The 25811-nt window shown below is 33.0% G+C and overlaps 2 protein-coding genes across 7 annotated transcripts in view; one reads left to right on the top strand and one right to left on the bottom strand.

Moving 5' to 3' along the window:
* Positions 1 to 7733, top strand: part of LOC126815634 (regulator of G-protein signaling 12) — a 34234-nt gene extending 26501 nt beyond the window's left edge. For 4 of the 6 annotated variants that reach the window (XM_050541367.2, XM_050541368.2, XM_050541371.2 and 1 more), the window contains 10 exons: positions 2505 to 2681; positions 2827 to 3060; positions 3235 to 3627; positions 3778 to 3969; positions 4129 to 4326; positions 4535 to 4625; positions 4908 to 4943; positions 5468 to 5670; positions 5895 to 6051; positions 6177 to 7733. In XM_050541367.2, the coding sequence (XP_050397324.1) occupies positions 2505 to 2681; positions 2827 to 3060; positions 3235 to 3627; positions 3778 to 3969; positions 4129 to 4326; positions 4535 to 4625; positions 4908 to 4943; positions 5468 to 5670; positions 5895 to 6051; positions 6177 to 7105 (2610 nt within the window). In that variant the 3' untranslated portion in view covers positions 7106 to 7733. The remainder of the gene's footprint in view (positions 1 to 2504; positions 2682 to 2826; positions 3061 to 3234; positions 3628 to 3777; positions 3970 to 4128; positions 4327 to 4534; positions 4626 to 4907; positions 4944 to 5467; positions 5671 to 5894; positions 6052 to 6176) is intronic. The other 2 variants (XM_050541366.2, XM_050541369.2) reach the window with 2 other exon arrangements.
* Positions 7734 to 16766: 9033 nt separating this feature from the next.
* Positions 16767 to 25604, bottom strand: LOC126815640 (uncharacterized protein C2orf42). Its single transcript, XM_050541387.1, has 9 exons — positions 25511 to 25604; positions 23770 to 24487; positions 23336 to 23468; positions 22802 to 22963; positions 22224 to 22334; positions 21509 to 21610; positions 20845 to 21053; positions 20057 to 20222; positions 16767 to 19737 (listed from the first exon to the last, which is right to left on the bottom strand). Exons 2-9 carry the CDS (start codon positions 24481 to 24483, stop codon positions 19532 to 19534), a joined length of 1803 nt encoding a protein of 600 aa, XP_050397344.1. The 5' UTR covers positions 24484 to 24487; positions 25511 to 25604; the 3' UTR covers positions 16767 to 19531.
* Between the last annotated feature and the right edge of the window lie 207 nt (positions 25605 to 25811).

Here is a 25811-nt window from a genome sequence, read left to right as displayed (position 1 = left end):
AACATTGGATCTTTCGTTCAGCTAGTGTATATTTTGGTCACTTATAGTTTTAATGTGAAATGAGTGATACTTGTGGATTAAAAGTAAATTTTTATCTTAAGATCATGAAAGTGTATCAACCTTGTACAAACTTAGGGGGGGGGGGGATTTATTCCTTAATGTGAAATGAATTATACTTGTAAGAATGAGATGAAAATGAGTGATGCTTCCAAATAAATGGAATTTAGATTCCAAAGGCTTTTAATTTGCCATTTGTAAATGACTGTGTTTTTTCTGCAATACACTGTGACATTTCATTTTGAATTGATATAAAATTCTTTTAATGCCAATATTATTATTACCTACTAGTTGTAAATTATGTCAAACATTTAATTAGCCGATGACCCAACACCTTAATTAGTTTCTCTACCTGTTTGACCAATGAGACTGGGTGTTACCAGGTAAACTAATTAGTAGCAATGTTATTGTAGGCTAGTCTTTAATCTGTCAAAACACCTTCCCTTTTAATGGCCTTCCTCCTATTGGTCTACCTCAACCCCTAGGTATCAAGCTCTTTGATTGAACTGTGAAAAACTCTCAAAGGTTCTTCATCATTTCTTAACTAGGCTTTATTCTATTCTATTCTTGTGTCAGCTTCAAGGAGAGTAGGTTTCTCCACAGCTAGTATAAAAGCCAAGTGAACAGTTTGAGGTGACAGAACATTTCTGACATCGGTCAAGCTAACATCTCAACTTTAATATATCAGTTTTAATATTTCATTCAACATCTTATCAAAATGGTTATTAGCAGTGAGCTCGAATTGAACATGACTGTGTCATGTGACTATTTTGAATGCTACGAACAAACTTATCGTAAACGAAAACATACCAGAAGCAAATCTGGACAAATGAGCAAAAAAATTCGAGGAAGACCCCCATGTGTTATTTTGGATTATAGCATCTGTCTTGATGTAAGTATTATAATATGTAATAATAATATTATAGGAGATAGTGGAAAAAATCAGTGATTGCATTAATATAATAATTATGATACAAAGTTTAATTTTAAATAAACTACTAATTGATTAAATATTGATCTTATAATAAGATTATGAAAAATTGTTGACTTAAAAAAAATTACTGTCTCTAAAGATAATCTTATTAAAGAAATGTGGTATCTGTTATAAGCTTGTGTATTAATTCCATAATCTAAGATAAGATTTATTAGTTGACTAAATTAATACTGTAATTAAACACATTATGGTAAAGAAGTATTAGCCTAGAAACTAGGATTAATATTCCAAACATACAGTGTACATGTTAATAGTAATACAATGACAAGCATATATAGACAGGACGTACATCAGTAATGGATATATTTCTAAGTGCTGCAACTACATTGTGAATAATTTTCTAATAATGGAGTATTTCTACTCGGTGTTTGTTTAATTCTTTTAAACTGGAATAACATTAGATTAGATACATTAGTTAAATATTGAATGATTTTGTGTTCAAATATTTAAATCATGATATGCATAAGAGCATTTAATCATGATGTTTTCACTCTAACAAAAAGTCAAGTAGCAGATTTTCCATCAAATATATCACTAATACAAACGGTAAGGAAACTTTAGTTGGTATTTAATTCATATTTAATTAACCATCTGAATCATCAAACAGTAAGTAAACATTAGTTGGTAGTTATATATAATTCATATTTAATTAGCCGTCTGAATCTATATCGCTAATTTACAAAAAGTTTTAATACTTTTCGGTTTGTTGTTAATTTAATTAGCCACCTGCAAGGATAGTTTATTATAATTACTGGCTCAAATAACTATTGTAACATTATTTTACAAGATTTTCTATTCTAACCCCATAAAACTAAACCTTAATGAATAAGCAGCAAATAAATTAAACCCTCCCCCACATAGGGCCTCAATAATTAAACAATTACTTCAAAGATTTCCAAATTATTTTATGGCCTATAATGTCTCGGTTAGAGGCCTTGGCTTAAAGATTGGTTACACTAAGTAGTTTACTCGGGTTGGCTTCTATTGTATGTATATATTTGTAGGAGTAAAACTATAGACTAGCCTCACACCAGGGGTAATCAAGGTTTAGTAGCATGCTACACCTCATCACCCTATTGTATAGTTGATTACAAACAATAGATTTAATCCCTTTTATCTCAATCCATCCTATTGTCTATAAAATTGAAAAGTAACAATCAGAAAGATTCTGATGTTTGATATCTTTATCTTGAGTCAAAGATTATCATGAAAGTGTTGATCCATGGAAATTAAATTTTACACATCTACTGCTAAATGTTGATCTTCACAGCTAATATTTTTACACATTCGATTCAGAATGAGTTTTTATGATTTGGTCGTCAGGGTTTATCTCAGAGGTTGATTCTTTATCTTCTTTTCGCTCTGTTTTTGGATAATTATCACATGGGGATTAAGAAACTAATTATTTTTGATTACATTTTAAATTATTTTAATTGTTTATTTCACTTTTCAGTCTTTGATTGTTGGTGACGGTGATACAACACATAAATTACTCCCAGCTAACAGTGTTAATAGTATTGTACAACATGTTAATAAAATAGACGAAGATGACGATTCAGGTAGAATTGCTGGTTGGGCCGTTAACTTTGAAAAGCTTCTTCAAGATGAAGCAGGACTTGCTGTTTTCACTGTAAGTATAGCAAAAAATCATATTCAATACAAAGATACTTTTTTATAAAATTAATTTGTGTGCAACCTGTCCATTCATGTATTTAAGCTTAATAGTTCGAAAATACTTCAGGTCAAATTTAGATGTTTTTAATATTTAATTTCAGGAGTTTTTAAAGAAAGAATTCAGCGAAGAAAACATCATTTTCTGGACTGCTTGTAAAGATTATAAGAACATAACTGATGAGCAGGAGAGAAATATTAAAGCTAAAGAAATCTATAATCGTCATTTGAGTACTCGAGCTACTGATCCAGTTAATGTTGATAGTGCTGCTAGATTACATGCTGATAAATTTATAGATACACCTAATGCTATCATGTTTGATCTGGCTCAACAACAGGTAAAAAACCAAATATTTTCTGACTTTTTAAATTAGATGTTATAAGTAAGAAAGAAATTATTGAAGAAAAGTGTTTCAAAATTGGATTTGATCAAAAATTAATAAAATTTGAAGACAGATAATCCCAGTTTATAAAATTTAAATGATTTAATTTTTTGTTCTTTTTTTCTCCAGATTTTCAGACTGATGAAAACTGATAGTTATGCCCGATTCTTGAAATCTGAACTGTACAAGACTTATCTGTTACGTGAAATTGAAGGTCAGCCTTTAGATTTACCAGTCATAGAATCAGAAGTAGAAAAGAAACCTGCAGGTGATAAGAAAAAAAAGGGTAAAGAAAATGAAGAAAAGACAAGACGCAGATCTTTGTTACCATGGAAACAAAGTAAATCAAAAAACCCTAAGTCAGCCTCCGATTCTGAATTAAAGAGATTAGGTAAAGTTAAAGGTTCTAAAGAAGATATATCTAAACCTATTAAAGAAAGAAAAGAAGAACATACAAAGAAACTACCAGGACCTGGCATTGACCTTAGTACCATGAGAAAAGAAGTTTTCAGTTCTAAAGAGGTGAGAAACGGAAATAGTTTTCAAAAGATTTTACTATGAAGATATCTGACTTAATAGTTTCTGTATTCATGATTTCTGAAGTAGAACTTTTAGCCCTGTGTTGGATCAAAAAATATGAGATCTAATTGATTTGCTTGTTCTATATTTAAGCCTGTTGCGGAAAAGAAAGCTGAACAAAATGAAGGACAGTTTAAATTTTGTCGAGTCATCATGCCAGATGGTTCTACAACTGTGGTATGCGCTAAACCTGGTCAAACTACTAGATCTGTATTGGGTAAACTATGTGAAAAACGTAGTTTGTCTATTGCCTCTGTTGATGTCTTCTTACTCGGCTGTGATAAGGTATTTATTTTAAAAATGATATGATTTAGCAATTCAACTCAACAAAGCAAGATGTTCCCCAAATAAATTAAGAAGTCAGAAAATTGAATTACAAATTCAGAAATCATAAAAGTGATTAATAAATTTAAATTTTGACAATATGTTAATTTTATTTTTCAGCCCCTTGATCTGAGTGAAGATATTTCATTGTTGGGATCTAAAGAAGTCATTATTGAACGACGTGTTTTGTTTCGTATGGATTTACCCAATAAGAAATCTATTGGTGTTAAAGCAAAACCAAATCGCACTATCCGAGATGTCTTCAAACCCATTCTAAATAAATATGGTTATCGTGTTGACCAGGTCGGAGTTCAGTTGGTGAGTGTAATATTTTTAGGTACTTATATTTTTAAAGACAATATTAAACCATTAATTATTTAAATTTATTAAACCGTTAATTACTGAGTTTATTAAACCATTAATTATTTTAGTTTATTACGCCATTTATTATTTGAGTTCATTTTATACCATTAAGTATTTTGAGTTTAGACAATTGTTTTATTTTTGTATTCTTATTATATTTCAGTCTGGTGGTAGTGATTTCTTAGATTTAGAAGTGCTGGTATCAGAAGTTGACAATCAGAGAATTATTATTATATCTAAAGAGGATTTAAATGGTAAGTTGATGTTTTATGATTGACCCTCAAATGGGAAGACCTAACTTTTGAAATCCTTCTATTCTAATGCTTCTGATCCCAAAAATAAAAGAAATAATTTCATTAATTGATCTATCTATCTTTGCTTGTCTTGTTTGTTGTAAGAATGAGTTGATTGTGGTAGTAAAGGGAGATAGTTTAATAAGTTAAGAATATAGTGTTTGAGTGTTATGTGTAAGTTTGTGGTATAGTTGGCTAAGCTTGGTTGTAATGTCTGCTTTTCTTTACAATGCTTACTATAAGGATATTATGGTAATATTATTTGTTATTGCCAAAAAGGTAAGAAGTGCTGAATAATTTTTCATTAAGTGCATCATCATTGCTCATCATCATTGCCTTGCCCAATTTATTAAACCATTACTAACACATAACATTTTATAATAAGTTATTAATAACCATAAATTGCTCTACTAATTATGCTAATATATTACTAATTAGCATCCTGATTTTATTTGTAGTATTTAATTTGTACTAACTACTAATTAATTGCTCTAGCTCACACAATTCTCTACTAACTTATTCCAGTAATTTGGATCACAATTAAATTAAAAGAATTATTGTTTATATCAAAACTTCAATCTGTTTTATTACTAAAATTTTTTGTTGCACTGTTTTTATCTAACAAAGAATTTGATTTAAAAACCATTAATTACAAGTTTGCTTTATTCAAAAAGAAACACGGAAATGCAGTTATTATTTTTAAAAAATATATGTAAATTTTTAAAAAAAAAAGCAAACTTGTACTGCATGTTGTTCTTCCCTTTAATATATTATATCCCTGCATGTTTCTGTTTGTCTAACAGAATGGGGTGGCAATGACCAGCGAGTTATGTTGACTGCTAAGCCTCCTCTGGCCTCTGCTAAATTCAAAACCAAAGCTAGTGTACACACATCAGCCTCTCTTGAAGAAATTACAAATGGCATCTTTGAGGATTTGATGAAAGGGAAATCAGAGAATATTCATAAATTTGATGATTTGGGTGTTTTAGAGTTTGATAATGGCAAGGTAAGCTGTAGTGTAGTTGTTTAGAGATGGTGATATATATTTTATTGTCTTACGGTTGGTTTGCTGGATGAAGATATTTGGTTAATGGCAGTGTTAAATTGTAGTTGATTTGTATCTTACTGCTAGTTCATGTTTTGTTGGTTTAAGATTATTAGACAATACAAATTCCTTGATGTCATTGTATTCCATGACAAAACCTTAAATATTCCTTTCTATTTTTTCAGCTGTTCAGAAATCCAGAAGGAAATCGCTCATCAAACTTATTAGGCCTACTGAGAAAAGAATCCTGGGGAAAAGAACGGAACAAGCCGAAGGTCAGGAACAAGGTGACTTTTGCACATCCAAAGATTGAAAACTCGAAGAAAACTTCTGACCAAGAAGGTAAGAATCTATAAATTAATTAAACATATTTAAACTTCTAGAAAATTGAACAAATGTAACATCCTGTGATAAGTAACATAAATAATTAAATATTTTCTGACAAACTCGTTTCTTTTTATTTCCAGACGAGAAACTATTCGAGCTACTACGCAAAGCCCAGAGCCATAGGCTAGATGATCAAAGAGGTTTGACGACCAGCTCTGTTGAGATGCCAGAATTCCTACGAAGAGATGAGTGGCAGAACTCCCAAACTGCAGCTCATCAAAGAATTCCGTCACTCAGCGATGTCTTCGATGAGATTCACTTCAATCCAAACTCATCTAACCCAGAACGAGATAAGCCGAATAAAGAAGACACTCCTGAATTTGGGTTTGGGGCAGAGGCACGAAAAATCAAAAAATTTCAAACTTTCGGCACCAGTGATAAAATTGAGTTCTCTAATCATAGTTTTAGTGATGATGATATACAACCGGATCTTGAGTCAACTGAGGATTATTTCAATACGAAACCTGTGATAGTGGACTGTAAAGCAATGATCCTGAGTGATATTCAAAAGGAAATTGATAGTACTAATCAATCCCCACTCTCGGGAAATTATAACTTCTATCCGAAAACAGAATCAAGAACCACAGCTCCCTTTGCTTCCCCTGAACAATACTCTCCAAATCAAAATGATTTAGACAGAACTTTAGTTCAGTCACCCAATCCAGCATTTGTTACACCAACTAATAATGATATTACTTCAAATGGTGATCTTTCAAGTGAGGCTATAGCAGATTTTACTCCGCCAACTCCAGTTAATACCGTTTCCAAACTTCAACATTCAGAATCATCAGGTTTTAAAATAGTGACCAAAGACTCTCCACATTTGGGAAATAAAGGTGCTTTAAAAGACAAATCAAATATATTTATTCAAACACCTCCCTCTTATCAATCACTAGTTAAATCGGGCAAAATAAACCTAACACCAAAGAACATTAAATTAACACAGCCTAAACTTTTCTGTTCTCCATCTGATGTAGATAGTGAAAACCCAGTTGTAACTTTTGTGTAACGTGCCATTATGTGATGAATTTTATCTTGTGAAATAACCACTGTTGTGCAACAGGTAAAACCATTTGTTTTTTGTTAAATATTTTATTAAGTTTTAATTTTTCCAGGTAAGGTTGTTAAAATGAATTTCATTGGTTGTAATTCAACGACTTTGTTAAACTATATTTTATCTAGTTAGTACATGCATGTAAAGATTTTGTTGTTATGGTTATAAAATTCTGCTAATACAGTTGTGTTCTATGTACAATTTTGTAGTTTTTAAATTTATTTCTGTGCAATTAGTGTAGTTTTAGGTTGTGTACATCCTTTCAGTTTTATTCTGTATATTATATAAAATATATCATGTGAAATTAACATGGTTGTGTACAATATTAGCAGTAACAAGTAGAGATTTTTTGAATAATTTTTATTTGCTTTTAATTTAACAGAACATTTCTAGTAATCGATTTCTTTATTGTATTAAAAGAATGTATTTGTATATGTGCAATTGTTTTAAAGGTGCTTTAAGAGGCTATGACTGTAAGTGTGTGAATTTGTAATTAAATGCTTTGAATTGTAGTATCCAAAGAATTGTAGTAAATTGTATAAAATCCTTCATATTGTAATAAATACGATCTGAGAAAAAAAAACCCAGAGATTATCTTTAGTATTATTTTCTGTGATCCATTGACATTTATGTCAGATCAAGCGGGGGGGTAACATAATTAAACCAACATTATATGATTATTTTGAGGTGCTAAACTTGACTATACCATCCCCACCACTAAAAAATTATATTGACTGCTATACTTCATGGTAAACCTATTACAACAATTAGGCCTCCGGAATATTACTTGGATTCCTCCAAGTCTGTCCCTGCAGCCTTTCATACATAGTCGACTCAGCATTATCTATGCAGAACACATCATACAATAATCAGGAGGCGGGGTCCACAACCCCCTTGGCTTGTCCAGAGCCTATTTTGTTTTTCTCCTACATTCATTGAAATTACGTGGAACAAAGTGCAAAACATTGCTGCCGTTTTGGCTTCATTCCATTTTAATCGGATACATGTACATGCACTTAAATGGGTAGTATCACCCAGATTTCACACCAAACTTGACATTGTCTCCACACCAGACTTCCCTCATAATGTGAAGGAGAATGCATGAACTAAAGTGTATAGTTCCCCCCCCCCCCCCAATATCTAGAAAACAACCCCTCAAACACCTGATCACCACACACATTTGGAATATACGCAAAAAACTGGTCTAGAAAAACTTGGGTCTCATAAATTCACAGCTTGGGTGGCGATTTCCCCACTTCAGCCACCAGACGAGTACGCCTAATAGTAATAGTGTTATTCTTAGCCAAAATGAGAGAAAAGAAAACTGGGTAAAGATCATCAACTTGACACAAACTAGATCATATCGGGACTAATATTGTTCAATTTTGTTTCAATAAATCATTTTTTGGGGGTCATTAGAAGTTGGAGGACCTGGAGAAAACCCACAAGGATGGACGGGCGACCCTACTCCTTGTCATGTACAAGCAGGGAATGAAAACCATGACAAACCTTATGATTTCACATGCATGCATTAAACCACTAGACATATCCCCCAGTCAAAATGACAGAAATTTTGTTACAATATTATGTTAGTCTTTACAAGTTGAGGGATATACTTTCTAAAAAGCATCTCAGATTTTAGACCAGTGGTTCTCAACCTTTTTTTGCCGACGGTACACCTTGAAACACATGAAAAAATAGCGGCACACCTTGCAAAATATATCTGAAAAATATTTGAATTTTGCAAAATATAAACATGGCAAGTCATAAATGATATCAAAGGGTCTCTGTGGTGTAAAAATAGAGTTATGTCCCTTGGGTCACCAAACGTTTTTTTTTTTTTTTTTTGCGGGGGTTGGTACAGTTAGGCATTCCCATTCCCTATAGTCCAAGGTTTGGTAAAGAATCGATGATTTGTGTTCAGTGGAAGAAGCAAATATTACAATACAAGAAACAATTTTTCGAACTTTTTATATTGATCTAAAAAGTTTGTTCTCCCTAATTCGCTGCTACTGAACCATATACATGCACAGTCAAACATGCATCAAGCATTGTGTCGGCATAAATTTATATTATTCTAGCAACTTTGACAATAGACTTAGGTCATGGTAAAGGACATTTTATTGACACTGTATTTAAAGGAGCTAAATCGCTAATACTTGGGACCTAGAAATTGACCCAAATGGGTCGCAACACATATAATAATGTAATCTGATTGTATATAAACTGATTTACATTCAATTGTTTCCGTTTTGACTCTTAGTTTCAAATCAGTTATGTCCAGCGAAATAAGGCATGTGTCTCAACCCTATAGCAATTTCTAGCGTCTGGTTATGCCCGTCTATTCAGCAGGCTCTCCAGTTGAATATGTCTAGCCTCGTTCTTTCTGGTCACTTGTTGTAAATGACGCTAAAACGCACTATGGTACACGATTCGTGTACCAATGGTAAAATATTTATTTTGTCTTAAATATTGGATATCAGAAGCCTGCCTTTTCCTGGTAAGATCACAACATCAATGTTGATTTGAATTGACAAATATTTCGCATTTTCAACGTGTAAGACTTTGGATGATATTGAGTTAGAGACTTAGCTACTTTAATCAGTATGGATCAATATGTTTGAGCTTGGGGGGGGGGGGGGCAGTACCTGAACCGGCGTTTTCCAGTTTGTACACTAAACACCTTGAGTAATTAACATGACATCCATTCCAATCAACCATTTAAGTCAACCAGCCTTGGATGTATTGCGGAACTAGGAATCTCCCCACTAACGCTAGACACCTATACCCGCATGCTTGCTTATGTATTGTAAAAGGCTAAACGATGTCACGAGGAAACAAATATTTCATCTACTTTCAGCAGCCTATAGTGAAGATAAAACTATATCCTCTAAAAATGAAAAATTGTCTTGGTCAGCAGCAATCAGCAACGAACGGACTTGCGAATCACGACGAAGCCCACTCACGAGCGTCAAAGTAGTGAGTCCTCCCTCAGAAAATTTTGAAAAATAGACTGCCGGAAATGCTGTCTTACAGTATTCCCAGGCACCGATCGTCGAGATAAATAAATCTGACCAGATACCGTCCGTCGCCTGATCACTAGTTTATCCGACTAGAGAACAAAATGTCAAACGAACGGACTTGCGAACCTCAACGAATTCCCCTTGTGAGCGCCAAAGTAGCGAGTCCATTGGGGACCTCGCCAAGAAAAATTTGAAAAATAGACTGTCGGAAATGCTCTACAACATGCAAGTTTATGACTGAGTGGGGATGTGGGATTTATTCACCGTAAAAGGTATTGATTACCGAAACGTATTACAAATACTTTTTTTTTATTTTCTAAAATTATTGGAGGGGGGGGGGGGGGAGCAAACAGAGGGCAGACCAGATTAATGGGGGAGGGGGGGGGGAATATGTCTATACACGTAAATTAAAATCTACAGCCAATGATATAATATAACCGATTTGTGTTCAACAATGACCAGTTTAGACCAAAAACGAAACTAAAATTAGTAATTAGTAATTCTTCAAAACAAAAATTTAATTTTCAGAGTTTGTCTTATATCTGATTGAAATAGTGGATCATATCAACCTGATTCAACACGTTATGGTGACCGTAATCAAAGAGGTTAGCTAATTTGAGTATATTAGAAATAAGTACACAATTATACAAGATTAAAACAACATCATTTTCATATACATTCCGAAAATAATATAATTCGACATAATTTAAAATATTTCATTGATTCCTTAATTCTATAAATTTAGAGGTGGCAACTTTCTATTTTTGCCTGTGTATGGGCGTTTTGTTTGTTTATTTATTGTAGGAGTCTTCGCTTTATATTAACTACGTGTTAAAGTTTGGGCAGGTTTTAATAAATTGGGCAGCGGGGTAGCGTTGACATTCTTAATAACTTTGAGATTTACATAAATCTTTTTTTTATCTATTGATGTTACTGATTTTATCTTTGGAAGCGAGAACCGCTTATCTCCAGTAAATACTGTATTATCTGTTGGTGGAAGATGCTTCGGTGGCAGTGTTTGATTTTTCGATATTTTAATGGAAGTATCTTTAGCTTTCATAGCACTGGCTCTAGTAGGTCTAGGCATCGTCACCTTTTTGGGGAAACTTGGCATTGGTTGTGATTGGTGCGTGGTACCTTCCGAGCTGGAAATTATTGGTTTCAGCTTTTTGTTTTTAAATTGTTGGTATTGGATTGGCAAGTTTGGAACAGCTCCTAAAGGAGGCAACTTGGGATATTTTCCTAAACTATCTTCGTAGCAGAAAGCTTCTTTCACAGTGGAAGCATCTTTAATGGTGTATTTCACGGTGAAAGATGGGTCTTGTGGGACCGGGCTGCTATCATCCATCGTCTCGATGTCCTCGACATGATTATCAGTATTACCTCTTTGAAGTTTTTGAATATCGGTCGTATTGCGGATACCTTCACTTGGAATTGAATTTACAGTTTCTGAAACTATGCTGGACACACCCCGAGTTGTGTTGGAGATGGTGTTGTTTGATAGCAGTGGACTTTCCCTTGAGTCTGAGATCTTTAAAGGCTTACATGTTTTATATGCATCTATACCGTTGTATGTGTCCAATAGATCTTTCTGATCTATTCCTTTGTTGCTACTGACCACAAACTTGTGCTTTGTATCCATAACAACTAAGCTCTTCATCGGTTTACATGTAGTATATTCATCCATATTGACACATGGCGAATATGTGTCCATGTTCTCATCTATTTTGTTCCTGGTGTTTCTAGTGCTGACCTGTTTGTTGAATCCGGACAATGATTTCTGATTTTTATTTATCAAATCGTTTTCTCCATTCTGGCGATTTTCACTCTCAAGCATTTGATCTTCAAGACTGGCGCATGAGATGGGTAGAAGTCTTTCATCTACCATAGCTTGAACAACGGGATCAACAACAGTTGGACTTAAATCTTTCACTCTTTTACCAAACCGATATCTAACCTTCTTCCCGCCATCAATAGGCGGTGCTCTCTCAATGTATTCCTTCTTGCCTTTACTTCTTGTACATTCGTAAAGTTTCTTGTAGAAATCAACCTCTTCATCGGCCCTCTCAACACTACATTGTAGAATCAAAATACGATTCATACAATCATCGTTTTCATAATGTAGCTTGTCAATATGTCTGAAATAAAAGATAGGCTACATCAAATAATTATAGCTAAATTTTACGAAATTGGAGTAAATTATTTACTTTTATCATTAAAAATAGCAATGAAATAGTATCTCCATCAAAAATAGTACATTCGCTGAAAAAAGTAAAAATAAATCATTTACTATAATTCAAATTAAAGTAACTGTTAAGTTGATCAATTTTAAAGCGGAGATCATCATTTGTTGATTCCATCTGATTGTTGTATATCTTAACACTTTCATCGGTATCCTGTATGGATGAACCTGTAAATATAAAGAAGATAGACATTTTGGATATTATCTTGATCCTTTTGATCGGGATATTAATAAAAAAAGAATATCGTGAAAGAAATTCATTCATAAGTGACCTTCTTAGATCCAAACCAAAAGTATATAAAAACAGTCGATTACCTATACGCGTACTAAAAGATCAAAAAACAAAGGTATATAAACACAATCTAATATATCTACGTGCATTTAAATATTAAAACTGATCTACGTTATGAGAAATATCGCGTTTAACATATGATAGCTGATAATCGTCGGTGCCAAAAGGGATAGGATAGAATGTCCGGCTTATATAGATATACTGAGTTACCGTATGCCAAACGAAGTGTAAAAAGACGGCTTTTTTCATTCTTCTATCAGCTTAATATTAAAGTTCCCTGGTAGTCTTACCAACACCAGCAACAACATGAAAAGGGTATATCGAAAGTCAGCACCGATACCTAACCAAATATTATGTGCAATTGAATTGGAAATAGATCTATCTAGAAATTATTTAATGACATCGGACAAATTATCATATTTTTTATATAAGAATATTTCATATTTGTTTTATTATATGGCCACTCAAAAGCTAAAACGGACGCGTCTTTTCTTTTCCTTCTATAGTGGCTAATGGCATAGACCGTACACTATTCGTTTGTGCTCGTGGTTGATGTTTCTCACGCATGTAGTTGAAATGGATCATTAAATGCAAATGACCATGTATGTATATTGTATGTTTAAATGTAAATGCAGAACAAACCTTTAGAGTCAGTTCGAGGTTTAGATAGTATGTTCCCTCCACCGGTTTCAGGTTCAACACTACACCAAGATCCGCTCAAAGATGATGCATAAGATCCTGTTACAGATTCACGTGAATCACTTCTAGCTGATACGGGTTCATGTTTAATCCAATAAGCTTCACCAGGAATTGGTTCTGGTAAACCTACAAATGTAAGAAATACAGAGACACAGCCTAAGAAACATCTTAAGAGGCCCTTTATGTTACCAGTATTCAGCTTGTCTATAGACTTTAAATAACCGAACTCTGATTTAATTTAAACGTAGAATAATAGAGCGAGTATATAATGTTTCAAACTTACTTTATCAGCCAGCTTTTTACAAGTACGATGAGCTAGACTCGCGTCTAATACTCACCAGTAATGTCTCTAGAAGATGGGTAGAGAACATCTTCATCATCTTCACCTAGAGGTTCCATAACTTGATAACCATTTAATACACGCTTTTTAAAGTCATGTAAAAAATCAATTCTACAAAACAAAACCATAATTTCCATCTTGATTTCTTTTAGTTGTGTTACCTTGGCATTCTTTAGGAAGGAAACGTGTCTTACGTTTTGTGTTAGAATTATGTTATTGGAGACTATTAACTCCCTGTCATTTTAAACAGTTATTTATATACAAAAAATGAAAAATATTCTTACCTCGAATCCATTGAACAGATATTTAAAATTAAGACTGAAAATTCGTTAAAATGTAAAACTTTGCTACATAAAAAGTAGAAAGACGTCCTGTTAATAAATAAAATAAGAGCAGGAATGGTGGAACAATAGACATAACGTCATGGATTGCATTATTACGTCGTTTAATTATGACTTCATAATAGTTAAATTTCCCTGAAAGAGTTCTGAAAACCCCCGCTAATATTCCCAAATATCCATAGGTACACAGATTAGGGTCCAAGGGGCTTTATCGCTTTCTCCCATAGATAGATATGCAGCTTTGTAAAACACAGGGACTTATTATTGTGGCGATGACTTTTTGAGATGCTGTAGGCTACTTAAATTGGTAGAGATCCAGATGCCCCTTTAAAAAAAAATTCGGTACTTGGGGCTCTGCATTAAATCTTTTAGATAGCTATCTTGTGGGTAGAAAACAGTGTATTTTAGTTAATTGTAAATCGTCGCCTGAATCTGTTTTGTCAGCTTGGGTTGCTCAAGGTTCTATTCTTGGTCCAATTTTATTTACCCTTTATACGTCACCATTAGGTGATATTGTCAGAAAATATGGTCTCAGCTTCAATTTGCATGCCGATGATACTCAATTATATATTACATTTACACCCAATTGTCCATCTACTTTCAATTTATCAAAATTGCAACTTGAAAACTGTATTAGTGAAATTATAAAATGGATGTCAAAGAACTTTCTAAAATTGAATGATGATAAAACCGAATATTTGTTATTAGGCTCAAGGCATCAATTAAGTAAATTTGCACATGATAACCCCCCTGTTGTAATTGGTAATTGTGATATATTTCTATCTTATTCTGCTCGTAATATTGGCGCAATCTTTGATTCACTTTTAGTTGGTTTACCTTTAAAGCTTATAGATAAATTACAAAAAGTACAGAATACTGCAGCTAGACTTGTTACTTTAACTATGGGCTACCATACCGTACCTAATTTTAACTGGAAACGTTTTTTGAAACTTTCAGGAAACCTGTATTATGATAAGACAATGGTCCCTATTTCTTTTCGTCAAGATCTGATTAAACATACATTATGCAAGAGCTAAATCTGTCTATTGCAGGTCTTTCTTTAGGCCTGAAATGTTATCTAAATTATTAATTAGATATTAATTAACTTATCCAGACCATAATCAACTCTAGATGGCATCGCTAGCCTGCGATCTTAAGTGGATTGTGAGCCGATTTACTGCATAACTTTCCTTCTCGATTAAACGATTAAATAGATAATGTTTATCGTACTGACTTTAGTAATGATGACCGAGGCTAGACAGAAATTTCATTCGCTTAATTTTCGGTTCATAGTGGATCAATTTGAATGAAATTTTCAGCAAATTGCCTTTACGTTATCTAGTTTTTAACTATTATAGTGAGAACTGCCAACTCGTTATCGAATCTCCCATAATGTATCTTTAATATTTTAGAATTAAATGCTCCTTTTTTTCTGAAACCTGTCTTGGAGGCCGGAGTTAATTTCATCGAATATATGTAATTTTAGTAAATTTGTACATGAACTATTAAGGTCCCTGTTTCGTATTAGGAAAACTCGACGATCTTTTCGTCAAAATCAGATTAATTGTGTTAGAGTTATGGCCCTTGATCACTTTGAAAAATCTTGTGGATGCTCTAGAGAAAAAAGTTGTCTTGAAATTGATGCAGTGTTGAAGAGCATGTGACTAAGAATCCTATCGATTGTCAACGATTTCCGATACTTACTGCCAGAGTTATGGCCCTTCATCACTTTGAAACGTCTTGCGGGCGTTCTGGAGGCTAGAGTTAATATCCATTATACTTTAAATGTACACACAGACGTAGAACCCAGGGGCGGATCTAGGAATTTTGAAAAGGGGGGGGGGCAGGGCGCTGCAAAATGAAGGCATTGACCGCAGAGACGGGGGGGGGGGGGGGCCAAAAAAATTATCCGTCATTTCCTTGCATCTGTAGCCATTCGTAGAGCTATTTCCTAGACTGGTGTGTTTGAGTCGATGGTTTGAGTCATTTGGGATCCCTACAACGGGTTGGGAACAGACATATTTGAGTCTGAGAAAAGGCACTTTCAGCAGTAAAAAAGGGCACTGTCGAAAATTAGGGGGGGGGGCCCCCCTCGCGCCCCCCATTGAATCCGCCTCTGGAACCATATTGATTTTCAACAATTTCCGATAATTACAGTCAGAGTAATGGCTTTTGATCACTTTGAAAAATCTTGTGGACGTTCTAGAGATTAAAATTAATAGTGGCCAGAATTTTGATTAGATTTTAAAAAAAAAAAAAAAACAACCTTCAGAAAACTTATGGCAAGACGAGTAGCTGTACCTATCCCTATTTCTTTGTCCAACTGGACAAGAGGAAACCATGCTGGAAAATCCTGGGAACTTTAGATGGAACCTCAGATATTCACTTTAAGATATCTACATTTGTTTCGTTTTTAAGCAAAACATGAATTAGTAAGAGTAAAGGAGTAAGATGTCTATTCCAGCACATTCTTTAGTCAAATAATGACATGTATTATGCCAGAAAAAGACTTTTTGTTATCTAACTATTAACCATTTTCAATGGAACATAACTTCTCACTCTCCAGGCTTATAATTCTATATGCAAATGGTGGTCAAGACTACATTTCAAACACTCCTAAAATAATAATTAGTTACCTGGGAATGCTGGATTAAAATGAAGAAAACAAGCAATACAATATAAAGAATACTTTTTATTAACATTTGGTATATTTACTTACCAACATATAATAATCAATAATAATAATAACAGTCAATAACTTGTCAATACCAACTTTAATGCAACCATTATATTCTCAACACAAAAATATCTGATTCGTACAAATGTAAAATATGATAGTAATAATATTACAATTTGCTGTCAGAAGGCACAATATGTAATAAATTAGGAAACATGTCAATGTAAAATAACCTATTTTTACAATTGAAATAAAAGAAACACTTATTATATTAGAAACAAAAAGTTGAACCCTAAATCACATCCTTGGTATTCCCAGTGTTTTCATTCCATTCTACTCCACTATACCCTGGGTTAATCCATAGGGTTTTCACGATTTCAAATTATCTGCCCTGGGCTTGATTGTAGATAAGGTCTACGAACCAATCAAGAAACAGTTTACAAACCAGTCGTTTTGCCTTCAATTTTATAAGGGTAATTAGGCCAACCCCTAAACTTGTCCGATGAGAGTTACTTCCCTTTGCCAACTTCCTTTTTCAATTAACGATGCATGGGATTGGCCGATAAAAATAGTACAATCATCAAGGGCGCATAACTTGATAACATGTCTCCCTCATAGATTTACCCCAGGGGTTAGTGGAGTAGAACGGAATGAAACCACTGGGGATACCTAGGATGCCTAAATCAGTGATGAGTTAAATGCCCATTAATTCTAATAAATGCTTTTGATTTATATAAAAGTTATAAATTGTATAACATGAAATCAATGTGTCATAAATTAACGCAAAACATCTATGATATAGTGCTTTGAGCACGCTTTATAGATTCTATCTTATTACAAAAGTACATTTATTATTATTATAAAAATTAGTCCACTACTGGTTTTTTTTCATGAAATGTCAAGAACATTTAGTTCTACCTAATTCTTCTGTGCCAAGGTTAAGTGTAACATACCTTGAATAATGAACAATTGATGTCTACTATAATCAGTCCAAGTTTTTACATTGATTTAGTGCCTGCAATTATTTCATACCTATAATACCAATTATCTAAATGAGAATTTGTCAGGATTTAATGTTTTTTGCTATATTTTAGCTAAACAGTAGCAAATCACATAAATATAAGTCAGAAAGTGGAAAATGTTTTCAAGGGCATTGCCCAACAACAAATATATAATATATGTAACAACATTTTGAAGCTTGGCAAGAGTCATATCAAAATATTCTCAACACATGTAACTGTCACCTCACTCATCTGTATACAGTGTTGACAAGGTTCCTGTAACAGGGGAAATAATTCCACAAAAACTAATGTGCTACTCCAAAAAAAAAAAAACCTGGCCTGTAGAAAATTTTAACAATTTTGATGACGTTCAATAGCTTTGCCAAAAACAATGAGTTCCTCCTTACGACCAGCCGAACAACTCCAGCAAGGTTCTTTTTAAAAAAATCTCAATAACTCTGACCATTAGAGCCTTGACTAGTGGACATTATGCATATTAACAGTTTTGTAAAATTATGTTCTCTCAGAACTAATAACACATAATTTACATGTAAAAGTGTAGTAATAGTCGACAACTGTTGGGTTGGGGTTTTTTTTTAAAACAAAACCATGATTAATCAGAGGTGATGACATTGCTCCTTTTTATTATTTCATCCTAAAAGTCTCTGACCATCTTTTGAGAGATCTTTAATCCCTTGAAAATCAAATTAATGTGAAAGTTGAATCTCTAAAAGGAATACCGGTATCAGTCCAAAAAAGGTTTGATTCAGTATTTACAAAGATATGATGAATTTAAAACTCTTAAAGCTCTGCAGATGATAAAATTGGGACATGGTCCAAACATGCCAGCACTGTCTATAATCTAAGCTAAAATGTTTTGAGGTGCTTCTTTTTAATCTGATTGAATCCAAGATGGAAGATTATGTTCCGCTTTTTTATTTTGTTTTCTTAATGAAATTATAAATAAACAATTTGAGTATATTTTAAGATGGATTAAACCAAGAAAAATTAGATAGTTTCTTAAATATGCCAGTGATGATCAAGACTTAAAATAATTTTTTTTTTCTTATTCAGTAATAGTAATATATTCACCAGATACTACATACGATACCAAACGCTTCCTGTGTCGTTATTCAAAATAAAAATCCTGAGGGCCGAGTCTGCAGGTTTTATTTCGCATAACAATTGTGGAAATACGTTGCTATCTGACCTATATATTGACACAAGTTGGATTATTAACTAGTATCACTCGTTGCTTACCTTGTGCACGTGAAATTCAAAGGATGTGGATATTGGAGGTTACAATTGCATGTACCTCAATATCAACCCATAATGACATTACAGACGTTTGATACGGGAGAACAGCCACCTTAAAACATCAATAATTTCTGTGAGAGATACATGTATTGTGGAGGTGTGTACATACACATACATTGTAGCAACTGTCAATATTTAATTCTGTTATACATTTACCATAACTTCATATCTTAATTACTTGATCATATATTTTCAAAGTAACAAAAATCCATTTGTTGAGACACTAGTAGTTCTTCTTTAAGACAAGTAAAATAGCACACTGATTGAAAATTGCTAATAATAATCATAATTCACCATCAGTCAGCACTAAAACCACACCTATGTATTTAATACTCTTCTCCTTTTACATTGACTAAATTCACACTCAAATCTATTCTCTCATCATTAAAATTACAACTTCCCTACACACTATACACTTTCATTTCAAGCTGATTTAAGTAATTAATCATTTATATTTCCTGTACGTGAATGGTTTGTATAGTTTGTAAAGGTATGTCTTGAAATGGTACATGTATTCGTTGTTCAACATGTCCATTTCGCTGATGTCCATATTCAAACTTAATTCTTAACTCTCCAATTCTTGACTTAGGTAAAATATCTGGTATCCATTCTATAATAAATGGAGTGGGTTCCTTATGTTCACCAGAGGATGTGCCTAGGAAAAAAAAAGAAAGAAATGTCACAGATATTTACAGTATGTATTTAAAAATAAGGAAGGAAAGATATGGTTGAATGACTCATCAACAAAATACTACATAATATTGAGGCTAACTTATGGTAATTTAAGTTTTATTAAATGCACAATGGATAGGGGGAGAATTTAGCCCAGACAGTTACAGTTTCACCTATTCTTCTTGAAATCCCAACTGTCAAAGGATCTTTTACATGCAGTATGAATCCTAACAAATTTCGCTAAACAAGATAGATCATATAAAAAAGAAATATCAACATTTGTCTAGACTATGTCAACTTACCAACTTTGAGGAATGTTTTTCTTTCAAATGGACGAATTGGAGTTTGATTCTTTGTTTGATTTTTAATAGTGTCATCAAGAGATTCTACCTCTACTTTAGGAGCTTCATATAACTCATATGAACCATCTCGATTTTCTATAAAACTTCTTGTAATATCTAGGGATATCTGTCATTAAAAAATTGCACATTTTCCATAAACCATGAAAACATCTTTACTAATTGCAATAACTTCATTAATATAATTTCACATGTTTTTTTTTAAAAAAAAAAAAATTCTTTTAACCTTCTTCTTGTTACTTTTTAACCAAACCATTCTTAATCATTATTTTGCTTTTTATGCTAAAAAAAACTGCTTTCAATTACAATAGACTATTTGTTTTTTGAAAGTACCAATGCAACTATATTTAATTTTCCTTAAAGATGCATTATGTAAGATTTAGATAAAGAGCTGGCAGTTCTTGCTATGATAGTTCAAACTAGATAATGAAAAATGAATCTATTAAAAATTTCAGTCAAATTACTTTATTCTGAGCAAAGAAATAGCTTAAATAGTCTTGTAGCATTGATACAATAATAAACAAAGTCTTGATTTTCCATTAAATCATATTACACAGGTATTCTGTTCTATTCAATATCTCAGCCATTCAATGGTCTAGAGAGTTGATTATGGGCATAAATGTCTAATTAATAATTTATATAAATGAGCCAGAAAAAAAGACCTGCAATAGGCAGTTTTAACTCTTGCATAATGCATCTTTAAACGATAAAAAGTAAATAAATCTGCTTACTTCAGGTGTATCAAATATTTGTTTCACATGTAATATATTAGTAATATGCCATGTATATTTGGTGAAAGTTCCAAGTGGTAGGGCATCTTTTCGTACAAAGCCTGTAGTAAAATTAGGAAGACGTCTTTTTTTGTTACCGGCTGAGATTCTCTGTTGTAGACAATCAAAGAAAGTCTGCGGAGCATGAAATACTAATGGTTCGGGATTACCTGGAGTAAATTTTGAGATGAAAGAATTATATTTTATGAACAGGCATGATTACATAATATAACCTTAGATTCACCTAATTATACTACTTGTGGCAAATATATTTTATACTATAGTCTAGTTAAATTATTATTTTACTGATCATCAAAGTAATAGTTCTTCATAAAGACAAATCCCAGATTACTGGTGTACAATTTCTATTGAAATGAAATGAAATTAAATGGGGTTTAACGTTCTACTGTTCTGCTCCAAACTGGGCTAATGAAGACGGCCATACGCCATACAGTGTGCCATGAGGGAAATTTTGCCCGGCAGCGGCACTACGGCCTACTACTTATATATCGTCATGGGATCTTTTACATGCACGCCAATGAATTTCTATTGAGTACAGTAATACAAATAATTTTATCCAAAAATCCAAAGGTGGATAAAGGCAATTTACTATTCTACAACTTACCATCAAATTGATAATGCATGGTTTGATTTATTCTCTCTGTGACACTAGATAACCACTGTAAATACCCCACAGTTGCTTGCCCCTCATCTAATGGAATTTGTGCTAAACAAAATATAAAATGAAAATGAAATGAAATGGGGTTTAACGTCCTACTGTCCTGCTCCGACTGGGACAAAATATAAAATATGTGTTGTTGAGCAGTATTCTTTAATTAAACATACATTATACAAGAGCTAAATCTGCCAATTGCAGGTCTTTCTTTAGACCTGAAATGTTATCTAAATTATTAATTAGACATTAATTAACTTATCCAGACTATAATGAACTCTAGATGTCATCGCTAGCCTGCCATATTTACTGGATTAAATCAATAAATGTATAATCGAGACTATGTTTTTTATCATACCGACTTTAATAATGATGATCGAGGTTAGGCCCAAAATTCAATCGCTTAATTCTCGGTTCAGAGTGGATCAATTTGACTGAAATTTTCAGCAAATTCCCTTTAGATTATCTTGTTTTTAACTATTATAGTGAGAACTGCCAGCACTTTATCTATTCTCCCATAATGTATCTTTAAAGGTGAAAATGTATTCAAAATCTTCATTCTTGTCCATCAAAGATTCATATTAAATTTAAATATGAGTTTACATGTATAGTTCTTTAGAAAAGTTTTATGATTACCAATTAAACAGAATTAATAAATTATATATACCTGGTTTCTTTGGAGTTTGAGATGTTTTTTGGCTTTGAGATTTGGTAGGACTAGATTTTTTACTGGAGTTATGTATTTCTTGTAAGTTTAACAATGCACTGCTAGCTTGAGCTGTGAAAAACATATAAATAATCTTTATAAAACTTCTGTAACATCTAGTTATTAGGTGGGGTTGAAAGACATACTTCTTGACTAAAAATCACCTTGTGCCTGGATAAACCTGTCTACAACTCAAATGCCTGCTCAGTGACAACTTTCTACTATCAATTTATATTTTTTTTCTCTCCCAGTTAATAATATAATTTGATAGGTTACGCTTCAATTATCTTGTGCCTAAGTTTACAATAAATATCGCATTTATCTAGTCGCACAATGAAAAATTTGGAGGCAAGCTATCTCAAAGAGCCACCAACCCATATAAAGTGTTATTGTGATCAGTTCCAAAGAGCTCAATAGAGGCCATATATTCTACATTTGATTTGCATACTTAAATGAATTGGGGAAGGAGTCAAAGAAAACTTATATTCTCCTGTTAGATTGTCAACTACCATACCTGTAAATCTAGTAGAATATCTTACCTATTGAATCATCTTTTCTCTTTCTCTTGACAATAGGTTCACCTAATAAACCTTCTTCCATAACCATAACTTCTAATGTATTAGGTTCTGTAGTAGACACAGACACTTCAGATGAAGGATAAATAGTTAGCACTTGTGGATCAGTCACCATTTCTAAAGGTCCTGAAAAGCACATCATATGACATAATGATAACACTCTTACTGCTAAACATATTCATTATTCTACTCTGTATTTACTGCATCTATGGAACAAATGTGTGTATATACCTATTAAATAATTTGGTTGACTTATCGAATATCTGCATGACATTGGGAATTACTGACTCCTATTTACGAAGGGGACAATTTTTTGAGTTCCTTAAAAAAAAATACCTGGCTTGTTTCAAACTCATTCACCACTCGTACCTTGGTACAGAAATGTAGGATGTTAAACCCCATTTATTTCATCTTGGCATTAGATTACTACAAGTCAATAAATTTCTGACAATAAAAATCCCAATGCAATAAGTGTTTTGAAAAGTTTTAGACGGTTACCTGTATTATCTAAATTGATATAATAATTAAATTCTTCGGCCAGTTTATCATCACTGGCAAATGCACAAATACAAGCATAAAAGTGAACACAACGCTTTAAATTATCATCTTTCACAACCCCATGTTTGTAACTCTGAAATAATCAGAAAGTACATTTATTATTTGTAATAAAAGCAAAAGGTTCCCACTCTATTTTTCAAAGTTAAAAATATACATAGATCTTATTATTAATTATGAATTACATGCACTCTCTATTATTACTTGGAAATGGTGGCACTTTTGCTACAATTATCAAACGATTGTGTATTTTTAATATTATAAAACCTATAAAGAATTTATATTTTGTATATTATGTAAGTATACTTAATGTTAAATATTTTGTATAAATGTAGTTATTTTATTCCATGACCAAGACAACATTATCCGCAACTTACCCTAAATGCTTTACAGCTACATTGAAACTTATATTCATGGTGATCAGATTTATTTTTATTCACTTCAAAGAATGAGAAATGTAAGAATCCCATGGGTTGTTTCGAGTTAGGTTTACATTTAACAACCATAATGTTTTTTGTCACACGCTGCACTAACGGGCCTGTAGTTTCTGTGGCTAACAACCAGATAGCTTGCTTCGTTTCATTTGTTACTTGTAATGAGTTTAAAACTGAGTTTTTAAGAGTTAGAGGTTGAGCCTCCTGAGAACAGTCAATGGCTGATTTAATATGGGTACAAGCTTGATCCTGCATAGCAATAGTATTACCAGGTTTATTACAGGTATCTACGTAACATCTTGCTGCTCCTGCCAACACAGCTGCATCCACAACTGTAGCAGGATTACCATCTAGATCTTGAACTAACGGTAGCTGGACAAAGCCTCTATAATCAGGACCTCGATCTCGTAATCGTACTGAAAATACTTGAACAGTAGAACCTGTGATGATTTTTACAGCATCGGCGCTATGACCTTTTTTCCTCTCCTTTTCCTTAAACACAGCATCACATAACTTATTCTTACAGCTTACTCCTCGTGTTCCGTTAAATGTACCACATTTAGGACATTTTCGTACACCTCTCATAGTAGGTTTACCCAGGTCCCCAAACAGAGACTTCATTTTCTCTGGAGCTGCTACAGCTGCCACAGCTGTCATTTTCCTAAAATATAAAAAGATAATTTCAGACATGCATCATTCAAGTAGTGTTGTTTCTGTTCATGTCATCTACATAATCTATCATATTTTATCATCATGTCCAGAGAAAGATAATACAACTGCATCTAATTGAAACTAAGATAGGACTGGCGAAGACCAACTGATAATGACTAACTATTTTAATAGTTCAGTGAATTAGCTTGCAAGGCTCTTTAGGAGTGTGTGAATTAGCCAAATGAACACTATACTACTGGGAGTGAATCACAGAAATTTAGACCATCGAACCTGTCTCCCAGACTTGGAAAGAACTTGTAATGACTTGAGTCATTCATCCGCATGTCGAAGCATTAGCAGAGTTTGCTTCATTGAAAACAACATTGTATACTCTAACCAAGGATTCGGAGCATGTGTGATGAAATTGTATGTCTATTCAAAATTGGGAAATTTTAAGACTCACATACAGTACTATTAGTATTATTTATCAGTATGATTAGAGGCTACCCTATTTTAAGAAACAATCTTCTGGTAATTAAGGACACCTAGATACAAGCATGTACTGTAGCTAAAACATATTTTGATGTGCACCTTTTAGCTTCATTTGTAGGCTATACAGTACTATAGACCTATTCTAATATATTATTATATATAATAGGCCTAGTAGTGCAAAATTTTACTTATTAAAAATTAAACTGGCGAAGTTCAATTTGAAGAATGCCTATTCCTATTTATTGGAATGCCAGTTTCGTACTAGCCTAAATATCAACCATTTCTTGCAATATGATCTTAAAATACTGTACACTTTCTAACTTTTGAACACCGGAACTGAAGCCCATGTGTTGTGTAGATAAAGTGCGATCTGGTTATCATTCATTATTTATTGACTAAATTTATTGACATTGTCATTGAGTGATGACTGAAAATTGTGACAATGCAACTATGTAATGCTCAATTCACGATTCAAATTGAAAGGTAAAACCCACATAGACATTTTTATTATGAATGGGTTGTCTAGAATATCATTACATACGAGAAAATGTAAACTTCCACCCAGCACAACCAAAGTCGTTTCGTTTATTGAAAATGTTCAGCCATTTTGTCTTCTTCTTCAAGGCGCAATAAATTACGATCTGTGTGATTGGACAATACAAGACACATGATAAGCAAGTCTTTGTGATTGGCTCAATTATGTACAGGGAGAAGTTATTGATATTAAAGAAAAATTAATTGCATTAGCCTATTATTAATATTGGTAATTTAGAAGACACGGCGCGGGATAATATCGTTTTACGATTTGCATTACCGTTAGATATAAGTCAATTTAGTTGTTC

The sequence above is a fragment of the Patella vulgata genome, chromosome 3 (genome assembly GCF_932274485.2).
Source record: "Patella vulgata chromosome 3, xgPatVulg1.2, whole genome shotgun sequence".
NCBI classification, from domain to species: Eukaryota; Metazoa; Mollusca; class Gastropoda; family Patellidae; genus Patella; species Patella vulgata.
This window is presented reverse-complemented; position numbering and strand designations above follow the sequence as displayed.